A 27158-nucleotide genomic window follows, 5' to 3' on the forward strand; every position below is an offset into this window, starting at 1 on the left:
TAATAATATAATAATAATAATAATAATAATAATAAAAAAATAATTTTTTCCAATCATTTTCAATTTATGATTAGAAAAAAAACAAAAAAAAAAAACAAAAAAAAAAAACAAAAAACAAAACAAATTTTTTTTTTTTTTTTTTTTTTTTGATCACTCACACATAAAAAAAAAAAAATTAAAAAAAAACATTAATAAACCAAAAAATTAATAATTTAAAATAATATTATTTAAAATACTTTTTTTTTTATTCATTTTTTTTTTATTTTTTTATTTTTTTAATTTTTTTTTCTAATAATTTTTTTTTTATTTTTTATTTTTTTTTTTTTTTATTTGCTGAGCTCTTTTTAATTAATTTGTTAACAAAAGAAAGAAAGAAATAATTCAATAAATAAAAAAAATAATAAATAAAATAAAATAAAATAATAATATGGACACACAAAATAGATAAAAAACTGTAACAATTTTAAATAACAATTTTAAAAAACAAACACACACCTACACACACACCAACATATAAATATATAAACATAGTAAAATACATTAAAATTTTAAAAAAACAACATGGGTGATTCTAAAACACCATCACTAGTTATTGGTGAAAATAACCAAACAACACAACCACTAACTGAAAAGTCTGAAACAAATGATAATGATAATAATAATAATAATAATAATATTATAAATAATAATAATAATAATAATAATAATAATAATAATAATAATAATAACGATAATAAAAGCGATAATAATAATAATAATAATAATAATATTATAAATAATTATAATAATGAAAAAGATATCATTAATAATCAAGAAAATATTAATATAGAAACAAATAATAATAATAAACCTTATACTAATAATACTAATAATACTAATAATACTAATAATACTAATAATACTAATAATAATAATAATAATAATAATAATAATAATAATAATAATAATAATAATAATAATAATAATAATAATATTAATAATCAACAAAAGAGTACATTTAAGTCATCATTATCTTCATTCTTAACAAGTTATTATACTAGCTCAACAAATAATAATAATAGTGATAGTAATAATAATAATAATAATAATACAAATAATACAAATAATAATAAAACAACATATTTTGGACACGTTAGGAATTCAATATCATATGTCACTAGTAGTTTACCAGGAATACCATCATATAGTTCATTACCTTCATTTAACATTCCATTAATATCATATATTTCAAATTCAATACCCTTCCCAATAAATTATTCAAGATCTTCAAATTTAACTAATAATAATAATAATAATAATACTACAACAACAACATCATCATCATCGTCATCATCACAACCAATACCAATAAAGAGTAATGATAAACAACAACAACAACAACAACAGCAACAACAATTAAATAATCCAATAGCACCAATAAATATGTCACCAAATTCATTTAATAGTATATCAATTGAAAGTAATAGATTGGTGATTAGTAATAGTTTAGGAACAGAGGAACAATTTCAAGATATTATACGTAGATTAGAACAATCAAATTATAAATTACATTTGATTTCGTTAGATACATTCATTGAGAATATAAAGAATGATTTAACTCTATCAATAGATGATATAAGCTCTTCAGTTCAGTCCTATATTGCAACTACTTTACCAATATTAATGCATGTTTGTGCTTCAATTCCATTTCAAACCAATGAAGGTGCAATCAATATGATCGAATCAAAGTCATCATCATCATCACCACTACCACCACCACTTCAAACTTTAATGGGCAAATCAATTAATGAAATCGAGATTATCATTTATGAATTTATGGAACAATATATAGCTAGTAGATTATATCGTAGAATATTCTCATCTCAAGAGGCTATTCAAAAAGATACATTATTATGTGAACATATTTCAAGATTTCAACATATTACACCCTCAAATTTAGATATCAATGATTCAATCATTTCAACACAATTCCTCGAACAAATTCAAGAGGAACTCTTATACATTTCAATCTTCAAATCTCCACGTGAAAAATTAATGTGTATTAAAAAAAGTTTTAAATTATTATTTCAATTACTTTCAAAAACTCAATTACCAAGTGTTGTTGGTGCTGATTTATTATTACCAATAGTAATTTTTGTATGTATTTTTTTTTTTTTTTTTTTTTATTTTTTTTTTTTTTATTTTTTTTTTTTTTGATCACTAAAATATCTAATTATTAATTTTTTTATTTTTTTTTTTTTCATTTAATTTTTAAAGTGTTTAATAAAATCAAATTTACCATTTCTCTGGTCAAATTTACAATTTATATCATTATTTAGAGATCCAACATTAATCGAGAGTGAAACAAATTATTTTTTAGTTACAATGATAACTGCAGCATCTTTCATTGAAAATATGACATTTGAATCTTTAACTGATGCAGTCGATCCAAATGCACCACCAAAATCATCAGATGATAATATTATAATTGAATCAAATAATATAGAAATCAATAAAGAGAAAATTGAAGAACAAAAAGAAAATAATAATAATAATAATAATAATAATACATTAGAACCAATTATTATAGATACTTTACAACAACATGAATCAAATAAATTGGTTTCAGATAAAGAAATTGTTAATGAAAATGAAAGAGAAATAAAAAATAGTGCCTCTAGTAACGATAATGATAAAATGAAAATAGTGACCAACAATGCAACAGAAGAAGAAAAAAAAAAATTATTCAAATTTTATAATTCTAAACCTGAAGAATTATCTGTCAAAGAAATTAAACAGCTTTTAAATGAATATAATTCTCTAGTTGATAAATACTTTGAAACTAAATAATTATTTCATTAATGTAACCACACAATAAATTTTAATAATAATAATAATAATCCCATAAAAAAACAAAAGCGCATTGCCATTCTTCAACTTAAATTTAATAATTTACAAACCAAAACTTTTAATCAAAAAACAACACAAAATTTTACTAGAAAATAAAAAGAAAATTTTATTATTGGGGGGAACCCACCCACTTGTATTTTAGAATTTATTTACTTTTACTTTTTTAATTTATTGTTTTTTTTTTTTTTTTTTTTTTGTGGAAAATTGTGAAAAATATAAAAAAAAAGAAAGAATATATATCAAATGACCCAACCAAAGATTCAACATTGGTTATTTTTTTTTTTATTTTTTTAATTTCATTTTTTTTCTATTACAAAATGAAAAAATAAAATTGTAAATTTATCATATTATTTTTAGTTCTATTAATCTTTAAAATTATAATTATATCTTTTAAAAGATATTTTTATTTTCTATTTTTTTTTTTTTTATTTTCTAAAGTTTTTCTTTTTTTTTTCTTTTTTTTTTTTTTCTTTTTTTTTTAAATAGCCACACCACATAAAGTTCAACTTTTGATAATTATTTGAATAGTACTTCTATTAAAATGTCATATGATTATGATTATATAGTTAAAATTTTAATGATAGGAGATGGGAGTGTTGGGAAAACTTCAACAGTAAGGAGATTTGTTGATGACGACTTTAAAAAAGAAGAAATTCCAAAAGAAGAGTTTATGATAAAATATATGGAAATTGGTGACTTTGGAGAGAATGAAAATAATAATAATAATAAAAATAATAAAAATAATAATTATGGTAAAAGAGCAAAATTAATAATAAAAGAAGAAAGATTAGAAAAATATAGAATTGGTAGAAATGAATTTATAAGTTCAGATGGTTTTTTATTGTTTTTTGATGTAACTGATCGTTCATCATATATAAATTTATCAAATTGGATTGAAGAAATAAAATATAGAACTAGAAGAATCAATAATGATGAATTACCACCAATAGTAATAGTAGGAAATAAAATTGATAAAGATGAATACTCAATTATGGTATCCCATGAAGAAGTTAAAGATTTTTGTGATACAAGATCAATACCATTTATTTTTATCTCTGCAAAGTTTAATGAAAATGTTGAATTATCATTCACAACTCTCCAAAATTTAATCTTAAAAGAAAAATATTTTCCAAATGAATTATCGACACCATCATCCTCTTCCTCTTCATTATCTATTAACCTAAATGATGTTAAAACAAATAATAATAATAATAATAATAATAAAGACAAATGTAACATAATGTAATATATTAAAAAAACACAAGACATGACATATACAGAATTTTTTTTTTTATTAATTATTAATATTATTATTATTTTTATTATTATTATTATTGTTTGAATTATTATTTGAATTAATTATTATTATTTTATGATTAAAGGATGAAAATTAATGGTAAGGAGTGTTTATTTAATGATATGTATTGATTTTATGTTGTTATTTGAAGTTGAGAAAGATTTAAATTAAATAGTTTTTTTTTTATTAATTTGTTTTTTTTTTTCATTCTATTTTGGAAACGGATTACCGATCATCATCATCATCTGGGTCAATTAAACATAGAATTTCTACTAATGGGAAACCACCTGAAATTGTTTTGGTACATCTGAATGTTGTTGTTGTTGTTGTTGTTGTTGTTGTTGTTGTTGTTGTTGTTGTTGTTGTTGTTGTTGTTGTTGTTGTTGTTGTTGTTGATTTTAAAACAATTATATAAGTAAATTTATACATTGCAATGTAAATGTGAAAAAAAGGAAAAAAAAAAGAAAAAGATCTAAACTTTATATAGAATTTAAAAATAAAATTAAAAATACTTACCCTATAATATTTGTGGCATTTCCAGTTGAATTTACAGCTGAACTAAAGTTAGCATATGAACCGAATGATGGAATTGATGATGAGGTGGATGAGGTTGAAGTGGAGGTTGATTTTTTATTAAAATATTGTGCAAATGATTCTGTTGAAGTTGTTGCTCGGAAATTAAAGCAAACACTTTTTTGTGATGCTTTCACTGCTTTTTGAGCAAATCTAAATGATGTATTCATTATTTATCTTTTAGATTATGTTCTGAAAAAAAAAAAAAAAAAAAAAAAAAAAATATTGATTCGTTCGTAAAAAAAAAAAAAAAAAAAAAACAAAAATAAAAAAAAAAATAAAAATAAAAAATAAAAATAATTTCACAACACAACCAAATAAAAAAAAAAAAAAACAAAAAGAATTTTAATTCTAATTTAACAATTTAATTTTAAAATATTAAATAAAATATTATTTCTTAATCAAAATAAATAAATGATAAAAAAAAAAAAAAAAAAAAAAAAAAAAAACCAAGAATTTTAAATTAAGAATACAATTTTATTTACCAAAATTAAAAATATTTTTAAAATTTTTTAATAATCCACCTTTACCACTATTGATATTATTTTTATCATAGTTTTTTAATAATAATTTACCAAAATCTAATAAATGACGAAATTGATCTTGACTGATATCAAATGAATTTAAAATTTTATATTGATCGTCATTTTTTGAATCAAATAAATTTTGAATAATTTTTTTATTATCAGGATGATGGGATAGATCAAATCTTGATATTAATTCATTTCCTTTGAGTTTACTTTTAATTAATGATAAAAGTTTAATTTGAAATAAAATTAAAAAACGATCAGATATTTTATCACCATCATCCAAAGAGGTTTCTGTTGTTGTTGTTATTGTTGTTGTTATTGTTGTTGTTTCAATTGGTGATTCATATTTAAAAGAATTGAAAAATTCTTTTAAATTTATAATGAATTCAATATATTGATTATCCCAAGATGATACAACTTCTTTTGAAATTTGAATTAATAAATTATTGATATTACTTGAATAAGGATTAATATATGGTGGCCAAATTAAAACAATATCATTTGTTAATTCTGAAAGAAAATAAAATAATAATTTTAAATTTGAAAATAATTGTATTGGAATATCATAAATGATTTTATATTGATTATTTAATTTTAAATTTAATTTATAAAGTTTACAATATTTTTTAATTGATTTAAAATCACCACCTTTTAAACAATTTAACATTAATCTACCTAATAAAATTGGATTTAAATTTTCAGATGATTTTTTTAAGCAATTAATAATTTCATTTGAGTCTTCTTCAGTTGAAATTGGGTCATAAAAATAATTTTCACAAAAGAATTGACTAATCATTTGAGGTAATTCAATAATTTCTGATTTCCATGAGAAATAAAGTCTTCTAATTTCTAAATTAATTGGTAATGAATTATCATTCAATTTAGAATATAATTTACTTAAAACAATCTCTGGTTCAATTTCGTTATGTCTAACTTGAATTGCTTTATTTAAAAGTGGTAATATTAAATTAAATAATAATGGATAACCATTTGGATTCTTATCAGTTGGTAATGATTTTGAAATTAATATAATATATAAATTATTTAAACCACCAATATTTGATGCTATTTTATCAGAATAATCTTGATTTTTAATTATAAATTCCACAATATTATCTTGACCCAATTCAATTGCACTTAATAATTTCTGAATTGTAAATCCAAACTTTTTCAAATAAATTGAAAAGAAATCTAATTGTTTATTCATAAATTTACATTTAAAATGATCTTTTGAAAGTAAATTTGATTGTAATAATATTAAATTATTTTCTGATAATAATACTTGATTATCTTCATCACCATCACCAACACTACCACTGAGATCTCTAATACATCTATAAGTAAATGATATATCTTGATTTGTATTTAATGTAATATTAAGTTTTTTAAATCTTTCTATAACATAATCTGAATAATCTGCTCCATCAATTATAGTTTTAGATTTACCAATGAATATTAAACTATTTTCAACTAAGCATTTAAATAATGGAAGCATTACATCATTATTATTAAATGAGTTAATATTAATATCAAGTTTTAAAATTTTATTTGATTCAATTAAAAATCCAAATATTTCTATTAATTCTGAATCTCCATTATATGATTTTCTATTATCAATGTTTAATTTTGATAAAATTAGTTTTAAAATCTCTAAATTATTCTTTTCAATAAGTTTATTAACTAATAATGAAATTTCACAAAGTTGATCACCTTTAAATACTTGATCATCCATTAAATTTAAATATTCCCTATTAATTTGTTGATGTTGTTGAAATTGTTCTTCTGTTAACAATTTTTGTTGTTTTTGTTGTTGTTCAAAATCAATACTATTAACATGTCTTGTAAGTTGTTCAATAATCATTGAATTTGAAAGTATAATTCTTTTTTTTGAATCTGAATTTTTAAATAAATAATTAAATAATTCTAAAGAGAGAGTAGGATTAATTAGATCCATCTCATCATTAAATTTATAATCATTTAATTCTTCATGATATGTGTAATATAGTTTTAATTTTATTGGTGATATATTATTTAAATTTATTGATTGCGAAAATCTTTGTTGTAAATCTTTTAAAAAATCATCACCCAATAAGTAATTTAAAAATTCCATATTAATATCACCTTTATTTAATTTTAAAATTAATTGATTATAGTTTCTAATACTAAATAATTGATCAATTGATTTAATAACTGTTTTAATATAATTTTTAAAAATTTGTAAATCTAATTCTTTCCATTCTAAAAATAAATTTAAATCAGATTCTTTATAAATTAAATAATATTTATAAAATTCATTATTATTATTATAATTATAATTATTATAATTATAATTATTATAACCATTTTCATTTTGATTTTCATTTTCATTATTATTATTATTATTATTATTATTATTATTATTATTATTATTATATTTTGAATGATAATTTAATTTTTCTATTAATAGTTGTTGGTTTCTTGTTTTTATAATTAATTCAATTGGTACATCATAAAAATTATATCTTATATATTTCAAATTTTTATTATGTAATTTTATAAATTTGAAGATTTTTTCTCTCAAATATTTGTTTCTGTAAATAGTTAAGAATAAATCCTCCATTTTTATTTTTATTTTTTTTTTTTTATATATTTATATATTTTGATATATCAGTAACAAAAAACAAATAAAAAATTAGCGAATATCAAATATGTTTAGTTTTTTTTTTTTTTTGGCTTTTTTTTTTTTTTTGGTTTTTATTTTTTATTTTTTTTCTTAGAGTTGATTTGATTTGTTTTTTTATTTTTTTTTTTTTTTAATGTGGTTTGCCTATTTTTCAAAATTTTTTTTGAACAAATCAAAATGATTTTCGCAATAATAATAAAAAAATTAAAAAAAAAATCTTTTTTTTTTTTTATTTTTTGTGCACCTCACTCAAAAAACCCAAAAAACCCCAACTGATAGTTTAAAGCTGGAAAAAAAAAAAAAAAATTTTATTTTATTTATTTTTATAATACAAAAGATTCGGCTTGGTTTTTTGATTGTTCATGAGTGTATTCATTTATAAAGTCATTAAAATTATCTTGTTCATTTTCTCTATCATATGAATTATTATTATCATTAAAATCATCATATACATCCTCACTACTAAAGTTATCTTCTATTGGAATTAGATAAGAGCAACCATAACATTGAATTTCTCTTGCTGGACATTGACAAAAGCAAATTTCAACACTTTTTCTATATTGTTTTTTATTTTCAACTTCACATAAATTATTATATTTATCATCATAATTTTCTTCAGTTTTTTTTTTTTCTTCTTCAATATAATTTTGTTGTAGTTGCTGTTGGAGATTTATTAATAATTGCATTTGATTTTGATAAAGATATGCATTTATTTGTTTCACTTCTTTTGATAACATATATGAACATTCACCACAATTCTTTTCAATAGCTTTCAAAGAACAAAAACAAATAGTTGGGTTTTCACTATTACTATTCATACTACTATTTTGCGTAGTCATTATTTATTTTTATTTTTTTTAATTATTATTTTAAATTATTATTATTATTATTATTATTATTATTATTATTATTATTTTAATTTTAATTTTTAATATAAGTAGCACTATTAATAATTGTAAATATTATTTTTTTTTTTTTTTATTTTCAAACTTTTTTTTTTCTAAACAAAAAATAAATAATAATAATAATAATATAATAATTAAATAAAATAATTTCTCTTTTTTTGGATGTGTCTATATAAATAATCGGGCTGCTTCTGTGTATGCCAAACAAAAAAATGTGGTACGTATCTAATTATGTAACTGATTATATTTATAAAATTCAAATCTACATAGTGTTCAATCACATCTGTGATCATGTACATCCTAATTTTACTAATATTTTTTATTTTATTTTTTTTTATTTTATTTTTTTATTTTTAAAAAAAACCACCACTAAAATCTTGTATTGATCTCAAATTCTAATAACCCCATCAAAATTAATAAAAAAGAAAAATATGTGATGACCCTTCTATCTCAATTTAATTCTATGGTATGATTTAATTTTAATATTAAAAATTGAGGGTAGTAAATATTATTTAAAAATGAAATTAGTTTTAAAAAAGTAATAAAAATAATAAAAAAATAAAAAATAATAAAAAAAGATAATTATTTTTTTTTTTTTTTTTTTTTTTTTTTAAGTTGTTACCAAGAGTAATTACCATCATTTTTATTTTTATTTTTATTTTTATTTTTATTTTTATTTTTATTTTTATTTTTATTTTTATTTTATTTTTATTTTTATTTTATTTTTATTTTTACTTTATTTTTTTTTAAAATAAATGAAATAATTAAAATAAAGTAATAATGATAATAAATATATTTTTTTTTTTTAATTACCAGTTCTTAATAATAAATATAATTTAAAAAAAAAAAAAAAAATATATTAATAAAAATTGATTTAGTTAAATTTACAATTTTAAAATTTTTATTAGAAAATTATCTTTTTTCTATAAAATAAACGTGGGCAACTTGATTTACACTCCATTGAAGAAGCACAACCAGACCATATATATTGATTTGTAGAATCTCCGTTAGTTGTAACAATTCCAATAGACAAAAATACATTTATAATATTATAAATACTATTTATAACAGTATATTTTTGTTCATAATTTTCTTGATTATTTTTAATGAAAAAATTTTCACAAATTTGTTCTAATGAAAGGAAATCCTAATTTTTTTTTTTTTAAAAAAAAAAATAATAAATTAGAAAATGTTTAAAAAAAAAAAAAAAAAAAAATCAATGTTTATATAAAAAAAAAAAAATATTTACCGTATTTGATCTTAGTTTTGGTGATAATAATAATTTTAATATTTGACAAGAAATTGCACAAAGTTGAGTCTTTTTTGGGAAATTAAATTGATCAATTTGAAGTTGAGATTGGAATTTTTTATTCAAAAAGAAAAACTCTTCACATTTTTGGCAAGCAAATTCATTTTTATCCTCTACAACGAAATTGGAAGCAGAATGAAAAATATTAAAAATTAATTTTTTGAATTGATCACTACTGGTGCCATTCCAAAGGTAGTAGTCAGTAGTACCAATTTTTGAAACCACTTGAATACCTTCTAAGATATCAATAACATTTGATATGGTTGCAGTATTACCTTGAATTTCTTTATATAATTTATGAATTTGAAATTGTTTTTCATTACAATTAAAATGCTTTTTTAATAATTTTGTTATATGTATTATTTCATTCATATTTGATTCTTTAAATTGATTTGAATTATTTACAAGTTTTGGTTTTTTATAAAATCTTTGTGGTTGTTCTTGTTGGTGTTGGTTTTGATGTTGGTTTTGGTTTTGGTGTAGGTGTTGTTGTTGTTGTTGTTGTTGTTGTTGTTGTTGTTGTTGAATTTGATGGGGTTCATCATTTTCAACAACTCTTTTTTTACTTTTTTCATTAACATCATTATGAAGCAAATGTTTTGGTATTGGGAATGGTTTTTGAATTTCAACTGGTTCACCACAGAGTTCTTTTATACGTCTTTGAATTTCATAAGCATAAAAATCTTCTAAATTATGTAAATGTTGGATATCTTCCTCCGGTGTTGGTTCAAACATTAAGTTATCAATTGGTTTTTGATTATAATAAATTTCAAGTTGGTCAATAATTTTATTTGATATATCATCAAGAGGTGTGGATTTATTTTTATTATATTTATAACAATATGGATTTTTAATATTTTGTTGTAGTTGTGGTTGTTGTTCTTGTTGTTGTTGTTTTTGTTGTTGTTGTTTTTGTTGTTGGATGTTATTATTATTAGGTTTTTGTTTTTGTTGTGATTTTTTTTGTTTTTTTTCTTTTTTATTTTCTTTTTTTTCAAGTTTATTTTCAATATCAGTAGGTGGTTGGAAATATTTTTTTTTTAAGCCACCTTCATTACAATTTTCACTGTTTTGTGAAAAAATAAAAAAACTATTATTTTTACATCCAATTTCAAAATTGGAGTTCTCATAGTCATTGGTGGTATTATTATTATTAATATTATTAATATTATTATTATTATTATTATTATTTAAAATAAAAGTAATATCCATTTTATAAAAAAAAATTATTTATTTATATATTTATTTTTATATTAAATTAAACAAAGTTAAAAAAAAAAAAAAAAAAAAAAAAAAAAAAAAATTATAGCTATAATTTATTAATTTTAATTTTTAATCTATTTTTTTTTTTTTTATTTATTTTTTTTTTTTATTGTTATAGTGTTTTTATATCTTGAAAAAAAAAAAATAAATAAATAAAAAAAAAAACAAATTAAAATTAAAATAAATAATAATAAAAAAAATTGATTTAATGTCGAAATGTCCTTTCATTTTTTAAAAGTTCAAAAAACAAAAAGCATATTACTTTATATTAAATAGGAAATGTAGCGTCTCTTGATTTAAATCATTTTGTTGTAATTTTATCATTAAAATATTTTAATGATAGAAAATCATTATAATTCAACATAATGATATATAGCATTTTGTATGACACCACTTACAAAAATTAACAAACTTGACCATAACCACCCTTTTTTTAGTTGCGTGGTAAAAATTATTATTTTGTAGAAAAAAAAAAAAAAAAAAAAAAAAAAAAAAAAACCAATGAGATTCTATTTTTAAATTACCACCAAAAAAAATAATAATAATAATAATAATTATAATACTCACACACACACACACCAAAAAAACAAGCACAACAAGCCCCAAACAATTATTATAATAATAATTACAATTTTTTAATAAAAATAAACATTTATTGATAATAGCATTTGGAAAAAAAAAAAAAAAAAAAAAAAAAAAAATGGTGGTGAGTAAATCTATATGTTCAAACTTTTCAATAAAAAAAAACAAATTACCTTTAATCAACTACCCCCAATTCATAAAAATAAACTCCCACTAATCATTTTATGGCGCAATTAAATTTTTTTTTCAATCTGTCAGGATAATTATTTATATATAAATTATTATTTTATTATTTATTAATTTTTTTTTTTTTAACAATATATCAGGGTAAAAATAAAAAAAAATAAAAAAAAATAATTTAAAAAAAAAAATAATAATTAATAAAAAATAAAAAAAAAAAAAGTTAATAACAGCAATAAGTTGTTCAGTGTGTGTTTAAAAAAAAAAAAAAAAAAGTAATGTTGAGTGTGATTCAACATTCTCCCACCATTAATAGTGATATACCGCTCTATAATTGTTATTATTATTTTTATTTTTACATTACTATTTTTGTTTTTTATTTTTATTTTTATTTTTATTAATAATAATATTGTTATTTTTTTAATTTTTAATATTGTTTAATTTTATTTTTTTATTTTTATTTATTTTTTACATAAAAAAATAAAAAAAATTAAATTAAACAATAAATGAATCTATTTTTTAAAAAATTATTATAATTATTAGAAATAAATAAATTTTATTAATTTATTTTTTTTTTAATATTAATTTTTATTTGATTTGTTTTGATTTGATTTGATTAGATTTGATTAGATTTTTTTTTTATTTTCAATGATTATAAATTATAATTAAAATTATTTGAAGGTATTAAACTAATAATTATTTCTTGACATTTTTCTTTTTATTATTATTGTTGTTGTTATTATTATTATTGTTATTATTATAATTATTATTATTTTGATTTTGATTTTGATTTATATTATTACAAATTGCTAATGATTTTTTAAAGATTGAGTTTGTATCACTTTCATAATCAAAAACTCTAACCAATTTTGAAATTTTCTCCATTAAAGGAATATTATGTAAAATACTTTGATTTTTACTTTCAATATGAATATTTGTTAAAGATTCAGGAAGTGGTAATTGAATAGTTGGTTCACCACGAATTATTAATGTATGAATTGATGGTGGTAACCATTCTTTTGAAATTATTGGTTGAATTAAATCCTCTTCTTCATCATCTTCTTCATTTGAATTATTATTATTATTATTATTACTATTATTATTATAATTATAATTATTACTATTATTACTACTATATAAATATTTTTCCTGTTGTTTTTGTTGTAGTTGTTGATTATGATTAATTGCTTCTTGTAAAAATGGATGTTGGTGATTATTTGTATCTTCTTCTTCTTCTTCATTTTCTTGTTCTTCCTCAAGTTCATGTTCATGGTCATCTTGTATACTACCATCATTATTTTCAATTGAATGATCTAATTGTTGTTCATTATCTTGTTGTTGTTGTTGTTGTTGTTTTTGTTGTTTTAATTGTTGTAATCTTTGTTGAGCAACTTGTTGTTGTATTTCTAATTGTTTTTGAGCTTGTAATGCTTGTTCATTTTGTAATAATTGTTGTTGAGCGTATTGAGCTTGTTGTTCAACAAATATCTCATCAACAATTTCATAAGAGTCAATGAAAGAACGAACAAAAGCACATTCTAAAATTAAGAGTGAAGATGGTAATGAATTTTTTAAGAATGGAGTACAAAATGATTTAACTCTTAATGATTTTAAAGTTGATGGTAAGGAACCAATTGGGATGACCGATGGTAAACAATCAAATTCGAGATTTGTAATTGATTGTGGTGGGAAACAGTTTGGTCCTAATTGATGATTGTAGGCACCAATGAATTGAATTGATTTTAGGTTAACTAAATTCTTAAACATTTCTTGACAAATAGGTTTTTCATAACCTCTAAGTTTTAAATGAGTGATTTTTGAGCCCTTTTTACCAACCATGAAAACGTCAGGACCATCATGTTGTAAATTATTACCAGTGATAATTAATTTAGTAACATTGGATGGAATGTTAATTTCTTTATCCAATACATTTACAATGTTTAAATGTAACGATTCAACAGAACGTGGGAATGTTTCACGACTACTTGAAGATGAGAATGAATTTAAAATTGCACCAATGGTGGAATCATCAGATGATAGACTTGGTAGATAATCACCACCACATCGCAACTTTTTAATATTTGAATTTGTACCCAAAGTTACATTCCTTTCTTGGGATCTAAATGAGAGCAATAGTGTACTTACATTGGATGGAATGTTGTAACCCAATTTCAATGGGAAAATGTATGAACTATTTTGATGAAATTCTAAATGAGTCAAAGAGTCTGGGAAAACACTTGGTGGTAATGGTTGATTATATCTTGGACCGAATATCATAGTTTTCAAGGAGGAAGGAATCACACCTATCACCAATGGTTGATTGAAATGATTATCCAATGTTAATTTAGTCAATGTTGGGGGTAAACAACCAATAGTTAGAATTGGATTTTGTTGAGTACCCCCCAATTGTAACTCTGTCAACCCGATTGGTAACGAGCCTATTGGTATGGGCAAACAAAATCTTTGGCCTAATTTCAAGGATTTTATGCCACTTGGTAATGAACCCACCTCAATCGGACGGAAATACTCATTTCCAAAAGCCAACTCTGTCAATGACGATGGTAGTAATCCCGCTTCGAATGGTTGATTGAATTTACCACCAGTGTCCAATGAGGTAATTGCCCCGTCTATTGGCAGCAAGGGCACTATACCCAACTGGCCCTCCAATCTACCCTGCACTAATAACGGGTCGTTGAATGTGGAATTCAATTTCAAAGTTTTCAAATGTGATGGAATTGATTTGTACCCCAATTTAGTTGGAGATGAAATTGTAAGATTTGTAATGGAAGTTGGGAGAGAGCCTTCCTTAAATATAATTTTATTCAAGTGTCCTGACAACTCCAATGTGCTCACACCCACCGGCAATGACTTTATTGTCTTAATTAACTCCTCCTCATGTTGTTCATAACCAATTAAATGAACAGATCTTAAATAACCATAATATTTATAATCTGATAATGAGACGATACCACGAGAAACTTTACCAAAATAATTATGACCAAGATCTTGATGATAATGATTATGAACTCTATGACAATTATGTTGTTGTTGTAAATCTGCACCGTTATCAATACAATTATTTAAATCTATACATTTAAAAACTCTCTTATCATAATGTAAATTATGAATTCTAACATAACCTAATATTTTATCACGTACAACTTGATTTCTCCAAAGTTCAAAAAATTTACCACTTGTATATGCTGTCATATCTTTATTAAATTTCTTTGTTGTTTTTGCAATTAATTTATTTGCTTTCTTTTCACCACCTCTATCTATATCATTATTTATACCATTATTTATATTATTATTTATATTACTATTATTAATTTCATTATTATTATTGATGTTATTGGAATTATTGTTGTTAGCAATATTATTAGTAGTATTATTATTATTATTATTATTATTGGTATTATTAGTTGTATTGTTATTTATATTTGCTTGATTATTTGGACTATTATTTATATTATTAACTACTGGTTGTTGAATCGAAATTGGTTGTTGCATTTTTTCTTTTTTTCATATACATGTAATATTTTATTATTATTTCTATATTTTTAATAAATATATAATGTATGTGATAGTGTGTTGAGTGTGTGTGTGTTTTAATGATTGTTTTTTAAAAAAAAATAAAAAAAAAATTGAATAGAATAAAAAAATAAAAAAATAATAATTAAAAAAAAAAAATTAATAAAAAAAAAAAAAACAAAAAAAAATACATCTTAAATGTGTGAGTGGAGTGTGTGGTTGTGTGTTTGATTGAAAATATTTTTTTTTTTTTTTTTTTTTTTTTTTTAATTAATAATATATAAATAATTTTTTTATTTTTCTTTTTCTTTTTTTTTTTTTTTTTTTATCCAATGGCAGTCACCCAAAATACACCTATTTTTATTTATTGGGTTCTATTTATAAACATTATGGATTTATCTGTGCCAATATTGGCCATATTAAAAAAAAATAAAAAAATAAAAATAAAAAAAATTTATTTTTAGAATTTTTAAGAAAATGAGGTTTTAAAAAAAATTAAAATTAAAAAAATAAAATATTTAAAACAATTAATAATGATTTATATTATATTATAATTTATTTCTTTTTAATTTATTTCTTTTTAATAATTTTTTTATTTTTTTTTTTTATTTTTTTTATTTTTATTTTATTTTTTTTTTTTTATTTATTTTCCAATATAATTTTTACCAATATAATAAATTTCGGTTGATTCTGAACGAGAAGCACCAGGTTTCATTGATTTTACAGAAATGAAATTTGATTCTAATAATTTAAAGAATTTTTTCTCTTCGCCACCTCTTGAAACTTTACAAACAAATGTTCCACCCTTTTTTAAAGTTTTAAAAGCGAAAAATAATGCTAACCTTTGTAAATCTATTAAACGACTATGATCAACTTGTTGTAAACCAGAATATGATGGAGCCATATCACTAACTACAACATCAACATAACAAGCAGACTTTTGTTTGAACATATTATCTATTGGTTGTTTTTGAAGATCACCATTACCACTACCATTACCATTAGCACCACCATTTTCAATTAAATTTTGAATTTTTGAATCTGAATGAATTAATGAATGTTTGTATAATTTTAAATCATTTAAACTTTTAAATTTTGTTAATTCAAATATTTTATTTTGAGTTTCAGTTAAAGTGAAATCACCATGAATAAAGCAATCTTTATCTAATTGAAAATTTGAAGAAGTGTCAACAGAGATTACTAGACCTCTATTGGTTACACGCTCTTGAATGTATTTACTCCAACCACCTGGTGCAGCACCTAAATCGACAACGATTTGACCTGGTTTGAATAACTGGATTTGTTCATCGATATTGATGATTTTATAAGCAGCTCTTGAGATTAAATCATTCTTTTGTGCCATTGCAACGTATGGGTCAGTCATTTGTCTCTTCATCCAATCGTTCTTTACAATATTATTAGCCAAGCCTTTTGGCAAAATACCCGCACCGTTTTGGTGATTCTTTTTAGTGAATATTTGCTTTCTGTTTTTATTATTACTAAAATTAATGTTATCCCTATTAACTGATAATCTCTTTCTAACCATCTCATCCTCCTCCATTGTCTTTTCTTTTAAATAAATTGTACTCTTTGGTACTTGATGTTCAATACGATGTCTTTTTAAAAATTCAACTGCACTCTCATCTTTATCTTCAAAACCATTCATTATATTAACTATAATTTCATCTTTTTCAATATCATCTTTTTCAATATCATTATTATTATCCTTCTTTTCTTTTATAATTACTTCACTAGAGTATCTTTCCATTTTTGATGCTTTATTATTATTATTATTATTAGTAGTAGTAGTAGTATTATTATTATTATTATTATTATTATTAACTAAGATTTCTTCATTATTCTTTTCTTTTATAATTACTTCACTTGAGTATCTATCCATTTTTGATGCTTTTTTATTAGTTTTACCACTATTAAGCATAATTTCTTCATTTTCAAATTCATTATTATTTTTATCATTATTATTATCATTACTAGTAGTATTTATAACTACTCCACTTGAGGATCTATTAAATTTTGGAGCTTTTTTATTTAAATTATTTTTAGTTATTTCTTCATTTTCAAATTCATTGATGTTATTATTATTACTCTTTACAATTACTTCAGTTGAGAATCTATTAAATGTTGGTACTTTTTTAGTATTATTATTATTATTATTATTATTTGGATTATTATTATTATTATTATTTTTTGCAATCATTTCTTCAATTCCAAATTCATCTTCATCTTCAATATTATTATTTTTTTTATTCTTTTCTTTTATAATTACTTCACTTGAGAATCTATCTATTTTTGTATTTACTTTTTCAACTTTAATTGTATTTTTATCTTTATTTTCTTTACCTTCTATAGTTTTTTTTTTTAAAATAAAATGTTCTAAAATTTCATCGATTGAAAATTCACTAATTGGTGGTTTTTTTGTAAACTGTGTCTTGCTTTTTGATGATGATGCTAATGATCTATAACTACATATAGGTTTTATTATATTACTAGTATTAAGATGAACTAATCTTTTTAAAACTAATCTATTTGCTCTATTTGCTAACATTTTTTGTGAAGAAAATTTAGATTGGAAAAAAAAAAAAAATTAAAAAATTAAAAAAAAAAAAAAAAAATTAAAAAAACGAATTCGTTTAAAAAAAAAAAAAATGAAAAATGAAAAAAAAAAAATAAATAAAATAAATAATTCAAAAAAACAAACTATTAATAAAATAATATCTTGTTTAAAATATGTTGATATTTTTAAGATTTAACTTTATTTTTTAATTATTGATTTGAAAAATTCTTTTTTTTTTTTTATTTTTTGTTTTTTTTTTTTTTTTTTTTGTTGTTAATCATTTGATATTGTTTTTTTTTTTTTTTTTAATTATTTTCATCAAAAAAGAAAAAACCTTTTATTTTTTAATTTGGAAATATTTGTTGTTGCAGTTGATGAAGTTTGTAATGAAGATGAGGATAAAGATAAAGGTGATGTTGAAAATGATGATGAACTACCTGATGATAAATTTGGTGTTGTAAGATTTGAATCAATATTACTATTACCACTACTATTATTATTATTATTATTTTTATTATTTTTATTATTATTATTATTATTATTATTATTATTATTATTATTATTATTATTATTATTATTATTATTATTATTATTATTATTATTATTATTATTATTATTATTATTATTATTATTATTATTAATATCTTCAAAATTAATTAAATTTTGATTTTTTGCAATTATTGAAAATAAAGATGAAGATGGATTTAAAGAAGAATCTTGATCATGATTTTCAAGTATTAATGATTGAATACTTTTAACAACATTTGTTTGTTGTTGTAATTGTTGTTGTTGTTTAAGTAAGAGTTCTTGTTGTTTTTCAAATTGTTGTCTTTGAATGATTTTATTACGAGTTGAAATACTTAATAGTTTACTATTGATAATATAGGATGGTATATAGGGTACAATCATATTTAAGATTGTATTTGTTAAAGAGAAGGGTGTATCACTATTACCACCACCACCACCACCACCACCATTAATATTACCACTAATTTCAACAAAAGAATATATACCACCACTTTTTGATTGAATAAAACTAAGCATATATGATCTAATAACCATGAATAAGAATGAAATACTATAAATGATCTTAAAGAAATCACCTCTTAAATAGTTTGTATGTGAATAGTAACCCATTAAATCGAATCTACTAATTTCTAGAATTCTAACCACCACAGGAAAACTTGAACTCATCAATAGAATGATACCAGTATTAATGATCATCTTTCTTAGACTGGTCGAATGGATTCTGGGTTTAATATTTGCAAAGTAAGGCTCGTTTAAAAATCCAACAAATGCCGATATCATTAAATAGATGATTATGGTTGTCTCTAACAATGATTCAAATGGACCCAATTTCGACGAGCCTTTTGAAAGATCAATAGCCGACGACATCCAACTATCAAAATATGCCTTTATCGATTCCAATTCAAACAATTCGAATATTCTTTTAATCAATGTTATAAACACTTTGAAAATCACCCAACCAGTGATTGTAAAATTAATTATTGTCAATAAAATTGATGATAAAATTCTAACCAAAGTCGATGAGAAATAGCTTGGTCTTGATATCTTATCAATATATAAATAAAGTTCATCCCTCGTATCCTCTAATTTTTGAATCTCTTCTGGTGTTATCTTAAAATTACTATTTACATTCACTTTCTTCTTTTTTATTAAATAATTATTAATCTTTTTTTTATTTTCAATATTTGTTTCTAAATTGTCATTATCAATATTATTATTATTTTCATTATTACTATTATTTCCATTTTCAAAATTTATATTATTATTATTATTGTTATTGTTATATTCATCGTTTATTATAACAATATTTGAATTTGTTGTTGTCGCTATTATATTTGGTGTATTTACAGTTGAATTTGATTCATTTGCATTTGATGCTTGTGATAATGGTGATGATGGTGTTAATGGAGAGGATGGAGAAGATGAAGATGATATTATATCGCTATTTACATTTGAATGATTAGTTTTTTTATCACTTTTCATTTCATTTTTATTTTTATTATCTTTCTTCTTTTCAACCTTATTATCATTACAATTATTACCATTATTATTATTATTATTATTATTATTATTATTATTATTATTATTATTATTATTATTATTATTATTACCACTATTTATACTACAATTTAATAATCTCTTTTTAAGTTTACTCTTTTTTATTTCTAAATTTACAAAACCTGCTGCTTCTGCTTTATCCAATGTGAATGTAATACTTTCAATCTCCATTTTTGCCGCTTTAATTTCATCTTCAATTGGTCTAACAATTCTTAAACTTATACATTTTGAAATTAAAAAATTAAATCCACTTGGAATTGAATCTAAAAATAAAAATAAAATTTATTAATTAGTACAATACATATGTAAGTATATAAATTTGAATTAATAACATACACATAACTACAACAGTACCAAAAGTTGAAATTAATGAATATGAAAATGGTAAATAATCAGTACTAATAATTGATATATTCTCCATAAGTGTTGAAGGTTGTTTTTGTTGACCATAAAATAATTTGAAAACTACAAATACGAAACCAACGAAAATCACTGCTACTAATAATAAAATTAATAGTGCTTCTTTAATTCTATTTAATAATGATCTACCTCTAATTCCTTCAGATTCATATAAAAAATAAGTAAATGGTAATATTATAAATAATGATATATTTGCACCCCAAAATATTTTATTCCAAAATGCTTTTTTTTAAAAAAATAATAATAATAATAATTAGTAAAATACATTTTTAGAAATGTGCAATTATAATAATAATAATAATAATAATAATAATAATAATAATAATAATAATAATAATAATAATAATAATAATAATAATAATAATAATAATAATAATAATAATAGTAATAATACTTACAAAATATTAACTCTCTATCTAACCATTGAGTATAATAACTTGATGGAAAGGTTGTCATAATTTCATTACTAATAATTGTTATAGGTATTAAAAGCATTGCTGATATTGAAATTGATAAACAAACTGTACAAAGTAATCTAGGTATATATATTTTCTTTTCATCTAATAAAAAAAAAGTGAATTGTTAATAATATATTATTATTGTTTTTATTATTATTATTATTTAAAAAATATATACATACCATCTTTTTTTCTAATATATCTTCTTATTATAAAGTGAGAAAAAATCATTAAAATTAGAAAGAATATTGAAGAAACAATACCCTCTCTCATAAACTTATAAACATCATTAAGTAATGGATGTGGGGGTATAGAGGTTGTTGCTGCTCCTGTTATTGAAGTGACTGGAGTAGTTGAAGTTGTTGTTGTGGTGGTGGATAGGGGTGAAGAGATAGAAGAAACACTTTCTGAAACTATCATTTTTGTTGTTGTTATTATTGCTTTGTTATCATTATTTACAATTGCAGGAGTTAAATTATTTGTACCACCAATTGGCAGCTTGGAGGTGCCAGAAGAAAACACTCTCCTCAAAAACTTACTCATTTAGTTCAATCTTTTTATTTGTTTTTTTTTTCTTTTTTATTTGTTTTTTTTTTTTTTTTTTTTTTTTGATTTTTTTATTTATTTTTTTTTTTTTTTTTTTACTTTTTAATACAACATTAAAAAAAAAAAAAAAAAAATAAATAATAAAAAAAAAAATAAAAAAAAAAAAATAAAAAATAAAAAAGTAAAAAAAAAAAAAATTAAAATTAAAATTAAAATTTTTTTTTTTTTTTTTTTGAATAATCCCTTTTCGAGCCTATTGACTTTTTTTTGACTCTCGTCCCAAAACGAATTTTTTTGATTGATCAAAAATTTCAAAGAAAAATAAAAAATAAAAAATAAATAAATAAAAAAAATAAAATAAAATAAATAAATCAAAAAAAATCAAAAAAAATAAAGAAAAAATAAAAAAAAAAAAAGATTAAAGTAAAAACAGAAACAGAAACAGAAAACAAAAAAATAATAAAAAAATTCAAATAAAGAAAAAAAAAAAAAAAACAAAAAAAAAAAAAGAAAAAAAAAAAAAAAAATTTTTTTTGTACCCGGACCGGAAGAAAATTTTTTTTTATTTTTTTTTTTATTTTTTTTTTAATTTTTTTTTTTATACAAAGAAAAAAACCCCCCTTAATATTTTTATTTTAAACAAAGGGGGCAAATTTAAAAAAAAAATTTTGGATTTTTTTTTTTTTTTTTTTTTGATTTTTTTTTTTTGATTTTTATTATATTTTTTTTTTTTTTTTTTTTTTTTTTTTTTATTCCAATTTAATAATATACAATAAAATTTATAAATATAACTTTATTTATCTTCCCTCTTTGTTTCGTTCTTTTTTTTATAAAAAAAAAAAAAAAAAAAAAATTAAAAAAATAAAAAAAAAAAATTAAAAAACAAACCACTTATCCTTTTTTTTTTTTTCACTTTATTTTTTTTTTTATTTTTAAAAAAAATATTTTATAAACCAAAACAAATCACACAACCCCACATCCATCCACCCATCTACATATAATTTTATTGTACATTTACACAAAAATAAAATAAAATAAAATAAATTAATATAAATACAGAAAGAGGATAAATAAATTTATTGTATATTAAATATAAAAAAAAAAAACTTATTGTATCATATAAAATCGAACTGTACTTTAAAAAAAAATAAAAAATAAAAAATAAAAAAATTAATCATTAATAAATATATAATAATACTTTATTAATAAAATAAAATAAAATAAAATAAAATAAAATAAAACCGTACATATAAATAAATTTAATATAATAAAATGGAAGAGGAATCATCACCACCATCAGTTAGAGTAAGTAAGATGTTTTTATTTTGTTTTTTTTATTTTTATTTTTTTTTATTTTTTTCCAGTATTAATAGATTATCAAAAATATAATTTCTAGAAATTACAAGAGAATTTTGAAGGACCTAAAGGTTCATCATCGTCATCACCATCATCATCACCATCATCATCATTTAGAAAAAGTAATAATAATACACCAGTTGGTGGTGGTAGTGGTTCAACAGATACAAGTAGTATTTCCAAAAAGGATGTTCAAGTTACAGTTGAGAAATTTTTGAAAGATGAAGTATTACCAAAAGGACATGCACCAGGTTCCACTCATAAATCTGCTGTTGGAAAACCAGCACCAAATGAACTCGATAATAAAGCAAAACAAATTCCAAAATTCTCTGGAAATTCACATCCAGTTTATGGTTTAATGTTGGCTGGTAAACAACATGAAACCAGTTCCACTAAAAAGAAAATTGTAATTCCACCATCAAGTGCTTATTAAATAATAAAAAAAAAAAAAAAAAAAAAAAAAAATAAAAATGAAAATAAAAATAAAAATAAAATAAATAAAATTGGAGTTTTGACATATGTATATATATTTAAATAAAATAAAAAATGAAAAAAAAAAAAAAAAAAAAAAAAAAAAAAAAAATCCAAAAAAGGAAATGTTTAATTTTGTGTAAAAAAAAAAAAAAAATATTTTTATTTTTATTTTATTATTTTTATTAAAACAATTTTTTTATTTTTTATTTTATTTTATTTTTTTTATTAAAACAATTTTTTATTTTTTTATTTTCCATTTTTTATTTTAATCTCTTCAAATGAAAATATTAATATTTATTAATTAATAAAAAAAAATAATTAAATAAAAAAAAAAATGTCAACAAATAATTCTACAGAGTCTTTTAATTTTCCTCCACCTCCAGAAAATTTAATAAATTATTCGAATAATGATACCTTAAATTTAAATAAAAAAAATACAACAACAACAACCACAACAAGTGAAAACTATAATAATAATAGAAATAATAATAATATGAGACCTTCACCAACTCCAAATCAATCAAACTATAATAATTATACCAAAACAAATAATAATAATAATAATAATAATTATAATAATAATTATAATAACATTAATGGTAACAATCCAACATATGCACAAATTCCCCCACCACAACCAATACCAATGCAACAAGATTCATTTTATGAGCAACCACCACCTGGTTATCATGGTGAAAATCCACAAGTATCCTCAATGGATAATTTCTTAGCAAAAGGAAAAGTGTACTCTGACCAAACAAAAAATAAAATTATTGAATTAAATGGTAATTAATTTTAAATTTATTTAATTTTTTAAAAAAAATAATAATTATAACTAATAAAATTTTTTTTTTTTTTTTTTTTTTTTTTTTTAATAGAACAATATAAGGTTACAGAAACTGTTAAAAAAACAGCACATGACACAAAACCAAAGATTATTTCAGGCTTTAATTTTATGAAAACAAAAATTAATGATTTAATAGAAGGAAAGGGAACAAAAAATAGTGGTCCAGAATTTAATCCTGCATTGGTTACCACTAATAATAATCAACAACCTCAATATTATCCATCTCAACAACAACAACAACAACCTCAATATTATCAATCTCAACAACAACAACAACAACAACAACATTTCTATCAACCTCAGCAATCTCAACAATTTAATCAAAACCAACAACAAACACCAATTATTCAAAAACAATACCAATCTCCTATTTCAGAACCAAGAAATTCTGAAAACTATTCAGTTGAACAACAAAATTAAAATTAATATTTATTCAAAAATCAAATTCCATTTTAAGTTTTCTATTTTTTATTTAATTTTATTTAAATAAAAAAAAAAAAGGATAGGTTGGAATATTATTTATTTATTTTATAAAACTGTTAATAAAAAAAAAAAAAAAAAAAACTCTTATTTTATTTTTCCCAAAAAAAACTTTTTGCTTAATTTTTTTTTTTTTTTCAAACATATTTTAACATTAATAAATTATTTTATATTATTTATTATTTTTTAATTTTTTAATTTTTATTAAATTTGTTTTTCTTAAGAATAGGAAAAAAAAAAAAAAAAAAAAAAATTGATCAGATTTTACAGATAATTATAAGTAGATTTGAACTGTTTTTTAAAAAACAATTTATTTTTTTTTTTCCTTGAAGATATTTAAAATAAAAAAAACAAAAATAAAAATAAAAATAAATTTTAATTTTTTAAATTAAATTTAAAACGTTGTCTTTTTTTTTTTTTTTTTTTTTTTTAGTTTTTTATTTTTTATATATTTTTTATATATTTTTTATATATTTTTTTTTTTTTATTATTTTATATATTCATTTTTCATAAATTCAATTAAGATAGTCATGGATGACAAAAATAATTATTTGTCATCATTAGATAATAATGAAGAAAATAATAGTAATAATAATAATTATAACAATAATAATAATAATAATAATAATAATGAACAACAACAACAACAACAACAACAATTTTATCAACAAAGAAGAAATTCTTTAACATATATACCTAATAATATAATTGAAAATAACATCAACCACCACAACCACAATAATAATAATAATAATAATATTAATAATGATAATAGTATTTTATATAGTAATGATAATACAACACTTACACAAAGAGAATATGCAGATGCAGATTATCCTTCAGAAGATGAACAAGAGGATGAAGAAGAAATAGATGGTACCATTTCAAAAGAAGTTGAAGAAACCATAACATTAATTGGTAAAGGTACAAATGTAATAATAGATAAAGGTAATAATGAAAGTTTAATTTTAAATGTAAATGAAGATATATTAGCAACAACAACAACAACAACCACAACTAAAATAGAACATCGTCATCAAAAACCACAAGGAATGTGTTATGATGGTAGAAGGAATTATATCTTAATGGTTGATGCATTGGTTGCATTACTATTTGCACCAATTGTTTACTCAACTTATTATATACCAAATACAACATTTTCACCATTTAAAGATAATGGTAATGGTGCCAGTGGTGTTAGTACTGGTGTTGGTAGTGGTGTTGATTCACCTAATGAAGAAATGAATGAGTTTTGGAAATATTGGTATTATAATATAGCATGGAGTAAATATGTATTATGGATGATTTGTATTATTTGTGGATTTGCATATGTTTCAATGATTACTGAGAAAAGATCAGTACCATTTCATTGTCGTTATAAGAGACATCGTGACTTTTTTCAATTATTATTTGTTGGTACGATTTGGTTTGCAATTGGTGGACCTTCAAGAGCATTATTTGGAAAGAATGACATTATCATCGGACTAGACGACCATATCACACAAAACACAACTCACGGCTACTCTGCAGAGGAGTCTTTCTTTTATAATTATTTCGGGTTCTTTATACCGTTTTTACTAGGTTTACACTTCACTTACCTTGATAGAAATTTATTCCTTCGTAGTGCTGGTGATAAATTTGGCACACCATCACTTTGGCGTACTTTCAAACCTTTAGAAATCATAGTACTTTGTCCAATAATTTTATTTATTTTAACAATGGCTGCCATTCATATTTATTTAATTGTATGTATCACACACATAAAATACACATATAAAATATCATAATATAAATATATTAACTTTTTTTTTTTTTAAGATTCAAGATAAACTTTGGGAATATTTTGCAATTGCGTATGGTTTATTTTTCTTTATATTAATTGGCGTTAGTTTATTGATAAAGTCAAGATACTATTTACATATTCATCACTACTTTATGTTTGGTTGTATGATACCTTTAACTGGATTTCAAACTATACTATCATTAATTTCTTTAGGTGCCGTTTCTGGTATTGCTGTAGAAGGTGTTAGCAGATGGTCAATGGGATTTTTATGGTACAGAGGTGAAAGAGTACTCTAAAAATAAAATTAAAAAAGAAAATAAAAAATAAAAAAATAAACAATAAAATAAATAATAAATAATAAATTTTAAATACTGTCTCTCTCTAGAGAGAGTCTTGTATTCTTTATTTTATTT

At 20.6% G+C, this 27158-nt stretch overlaps 12 protein-coding genes across 12 annotated transcripts; 5 read left to right on the top strand and 7 right to left on the bottom strand.

Moving 5' to 3' along the window:
• Window positions 1-561: 561 nt before the first annotated feature.
• On the top strand, window positions 562-2829 carry DDB_G0272038 (vacuolar sorting protein 9 domain-containing protein; the record flags this gene model as incomplete). Its single annotated transcript, XM_640268.1, has 2 exons — window positions 562-2136; window positions 2257-2829. 2 exons carry the CDS (start codon window positions 562-564, stop codon window positions 2827-2829), a joined length of 2148 nt encoding a protein of 715 aa, XP_645360.1.
• Window positions 2830-3430: 601 nt separating this feature from the next.
• On the top strand, window positions 3431-4135 carry DDB_G0294583 (Ras GTPase; the record flags this gene model as incomplete). Its single annotated transcript, XM_001134611.1, has 1 exon — window positions 3431-4135. One exon carries the CDS (start codon window positions 3431-3433, stop codon window positions 4133-4135), a length of 705 nt encoding a protein of 234 aa, XP_001134611.1.
• Window positions 4136-4411: 276 nt separating this feature from the next.
• On the bottom strand, window positions 4412-4929 carry DDB_G0272040 (hypothetical protein; the record flags this gene model as incomplete). The annotated part of the gene is made up of 2 exons (XM_640270.1): window positions 4412-4658; window positions 4703-4929. 2 exons carry the CDS (start codon window positions 4927-4929, stop codon window positions 4412-4414), a joined length of 474 nt encoding a protein of 157 aa, XP_645362.1.
• A 307-nt stretch (window positions 4930-5236) lies between these two features.
• DDB_G0272058 (hypothetical protein) lies at window positions 5237-7888 on the bottom strand (the record flags this gene model as incomplete). Its single annotated transcript, XM_640271.1, has 1 exon — window positions 5237-7888. The coding sequence occupies one exon, from the start codon at window positions 7886-7888 to the stop codon at window positions 5237-5239; it is 2652 nt and encodes an 883-aa protein (XP_645363.1).
• Window positions 7889-8274: 386 nt separating this feature from the next.
• DDB_G0272010 (hypothetical protein) lies at window positions 8275-8790 on the bottom strand (the record flags this gene model as incomplete). The annotated part of the gene is made up of 1 exon (XM_640272.1): window positions 8275-8790. The coding sequence occupies one exon, from the start codon at window positions 8788-8790 to the stop codon at window positions 8275-8277; it is 516 nt and encodes a 171-aa protein (XP_645364.1).
• A 970-nt stretch (window positions 8791-9760) lies between these two features.
• Window positions 9761-11377, bottom strand: DDB_G0271994 (hypothetical protein; the record flags this gene model as incomplete). The annotated part of the gene is made up of 2 exons (XM_640273.1): window positions 9761-10003; window positions 10106-11377. 2 exons carry the CDS (start codon window positions 11375-11377, stop codon window positions 9761-9763), a joined length of 1515 nt encoding a protein of 504 aa, XP_645365.1.
• Window positions 11378-12886: 1509 nt separating this feature from the next.
• DDB_G0271996 (FNIP repeat-containing protein) lies at window positions 12887-15700 on the bottom strand (the record flags this gene model as incomplete). The annotated part of the gene is made up of 1 exon (XM_640274.1): window positions 12887-15700. One exon carries the CDS (start codon window positions 15698-15700, stop codon window positions 12887-12889), a length of 2814 nt encoding a protein of 937 aa, XP_645366.1.
• Window positions 15701-16364: 664 nt separating this feature from the next.
• On the bottom strand, window positions 16365-18287 carry fsjB (rRNA methyltransferase; the record flags this gene model as incomplete). The annotated part of the gene is made up of 1 exon (XM_640275.1): window positions 16365-18287. The coding sequence occupies one exon, from the start codon at window positions 18285-18287 to the stop codon at window positions 16365-16367; it is 1923 nt and encodes a 640-aa protein (XP_645367.1).
• A 327-nt stretch (window positions 18288-18614) lies between these two features.
• On the bottom strand, window positions 18615-21802 carry DDB_G0272000 (hypothetical protein; the record flags this gene model as incomplete). The annotated part of the gene is made up of 4 exons (XM_640276.1): window positions 18615-20644; window positions 20718-21023; window positions 21200-21361; window positions 21442-21802. The coding sequence occupies 4 exons, from the start codon at window positions 21800-21802 to the stop codon at window positions 18615-18617; spliced, it is 2859 nt and encodes a 952-aa protein (XP_645368.1).
• Window positions 21803-23077: 1275 nt separating this feature from the next.
• Window positions 23078-23594, top strand: DDB_G0271992 (hypothetical protein; the record flags this gene model as incomplete). The annotated part of the gene is made up of 2 exons (XM_640277.1): window positions 23078-23110; window positions 23202-23594. 2 exons carry the CDS (start codon window positions 23078-23080, stop codon window positions 23592-23594), a joined length of 426 nt encoding a protein of 141 aa, XP_645369.1.
• Window positions 23595-23969: 375 nt separating this feature from the next.
• On the top strand, window positions 23970-24902 carry DDB_G0271990 (hypothetical protein; the record flags this gene model as incomplete). The annotated part of the gene is made up of 2 exons (XM_640278.1): window positions 23970-24420; window positions 24514-24902. The coding sequence occupies 2 exons, from the start codon at window positions 23970-23972 to the stop codon at window positions 24900-24902; spliced, it is 840 nt and encodes a 279-aa protein (XP_645370.1).
• A 590-nt stretch (window positions 24903-25492) lies between these two features.
• DDB_G0271988 (hypothetical protein) lies at window positions 25493-27041 on the top strand (the record flags this gene model as incomplete). The annotated part of the gene is made up of 2 exons (XM_640279.1): window positions 25493-26707; window positions 26781-27041. The coding sequence occupies 2 exons, from the start codon at window positions 25493-25495 to the stop codon at window positions 27039-27041; spliced, it is 1476 nt and encodes a 491-aa protein (XP_645371.1).
• Window positions 27042-27158: the final 117 nt, after the last annotated feature.

This window comes from Dictyostelium discoideum (genome assembly GCF_000004695.1).
Source record: "Dictyostelium discoideum AX4 chromosome 2 chromosome, whole genome shotgun sequence".
Classification (NCBI taxonomy): Eukaryota; Evosea; class Eumycetozoa; order Dictyosteliales; family Dictyosteliaceae; genus Dictyostelium; species Dictyostelium discoideum.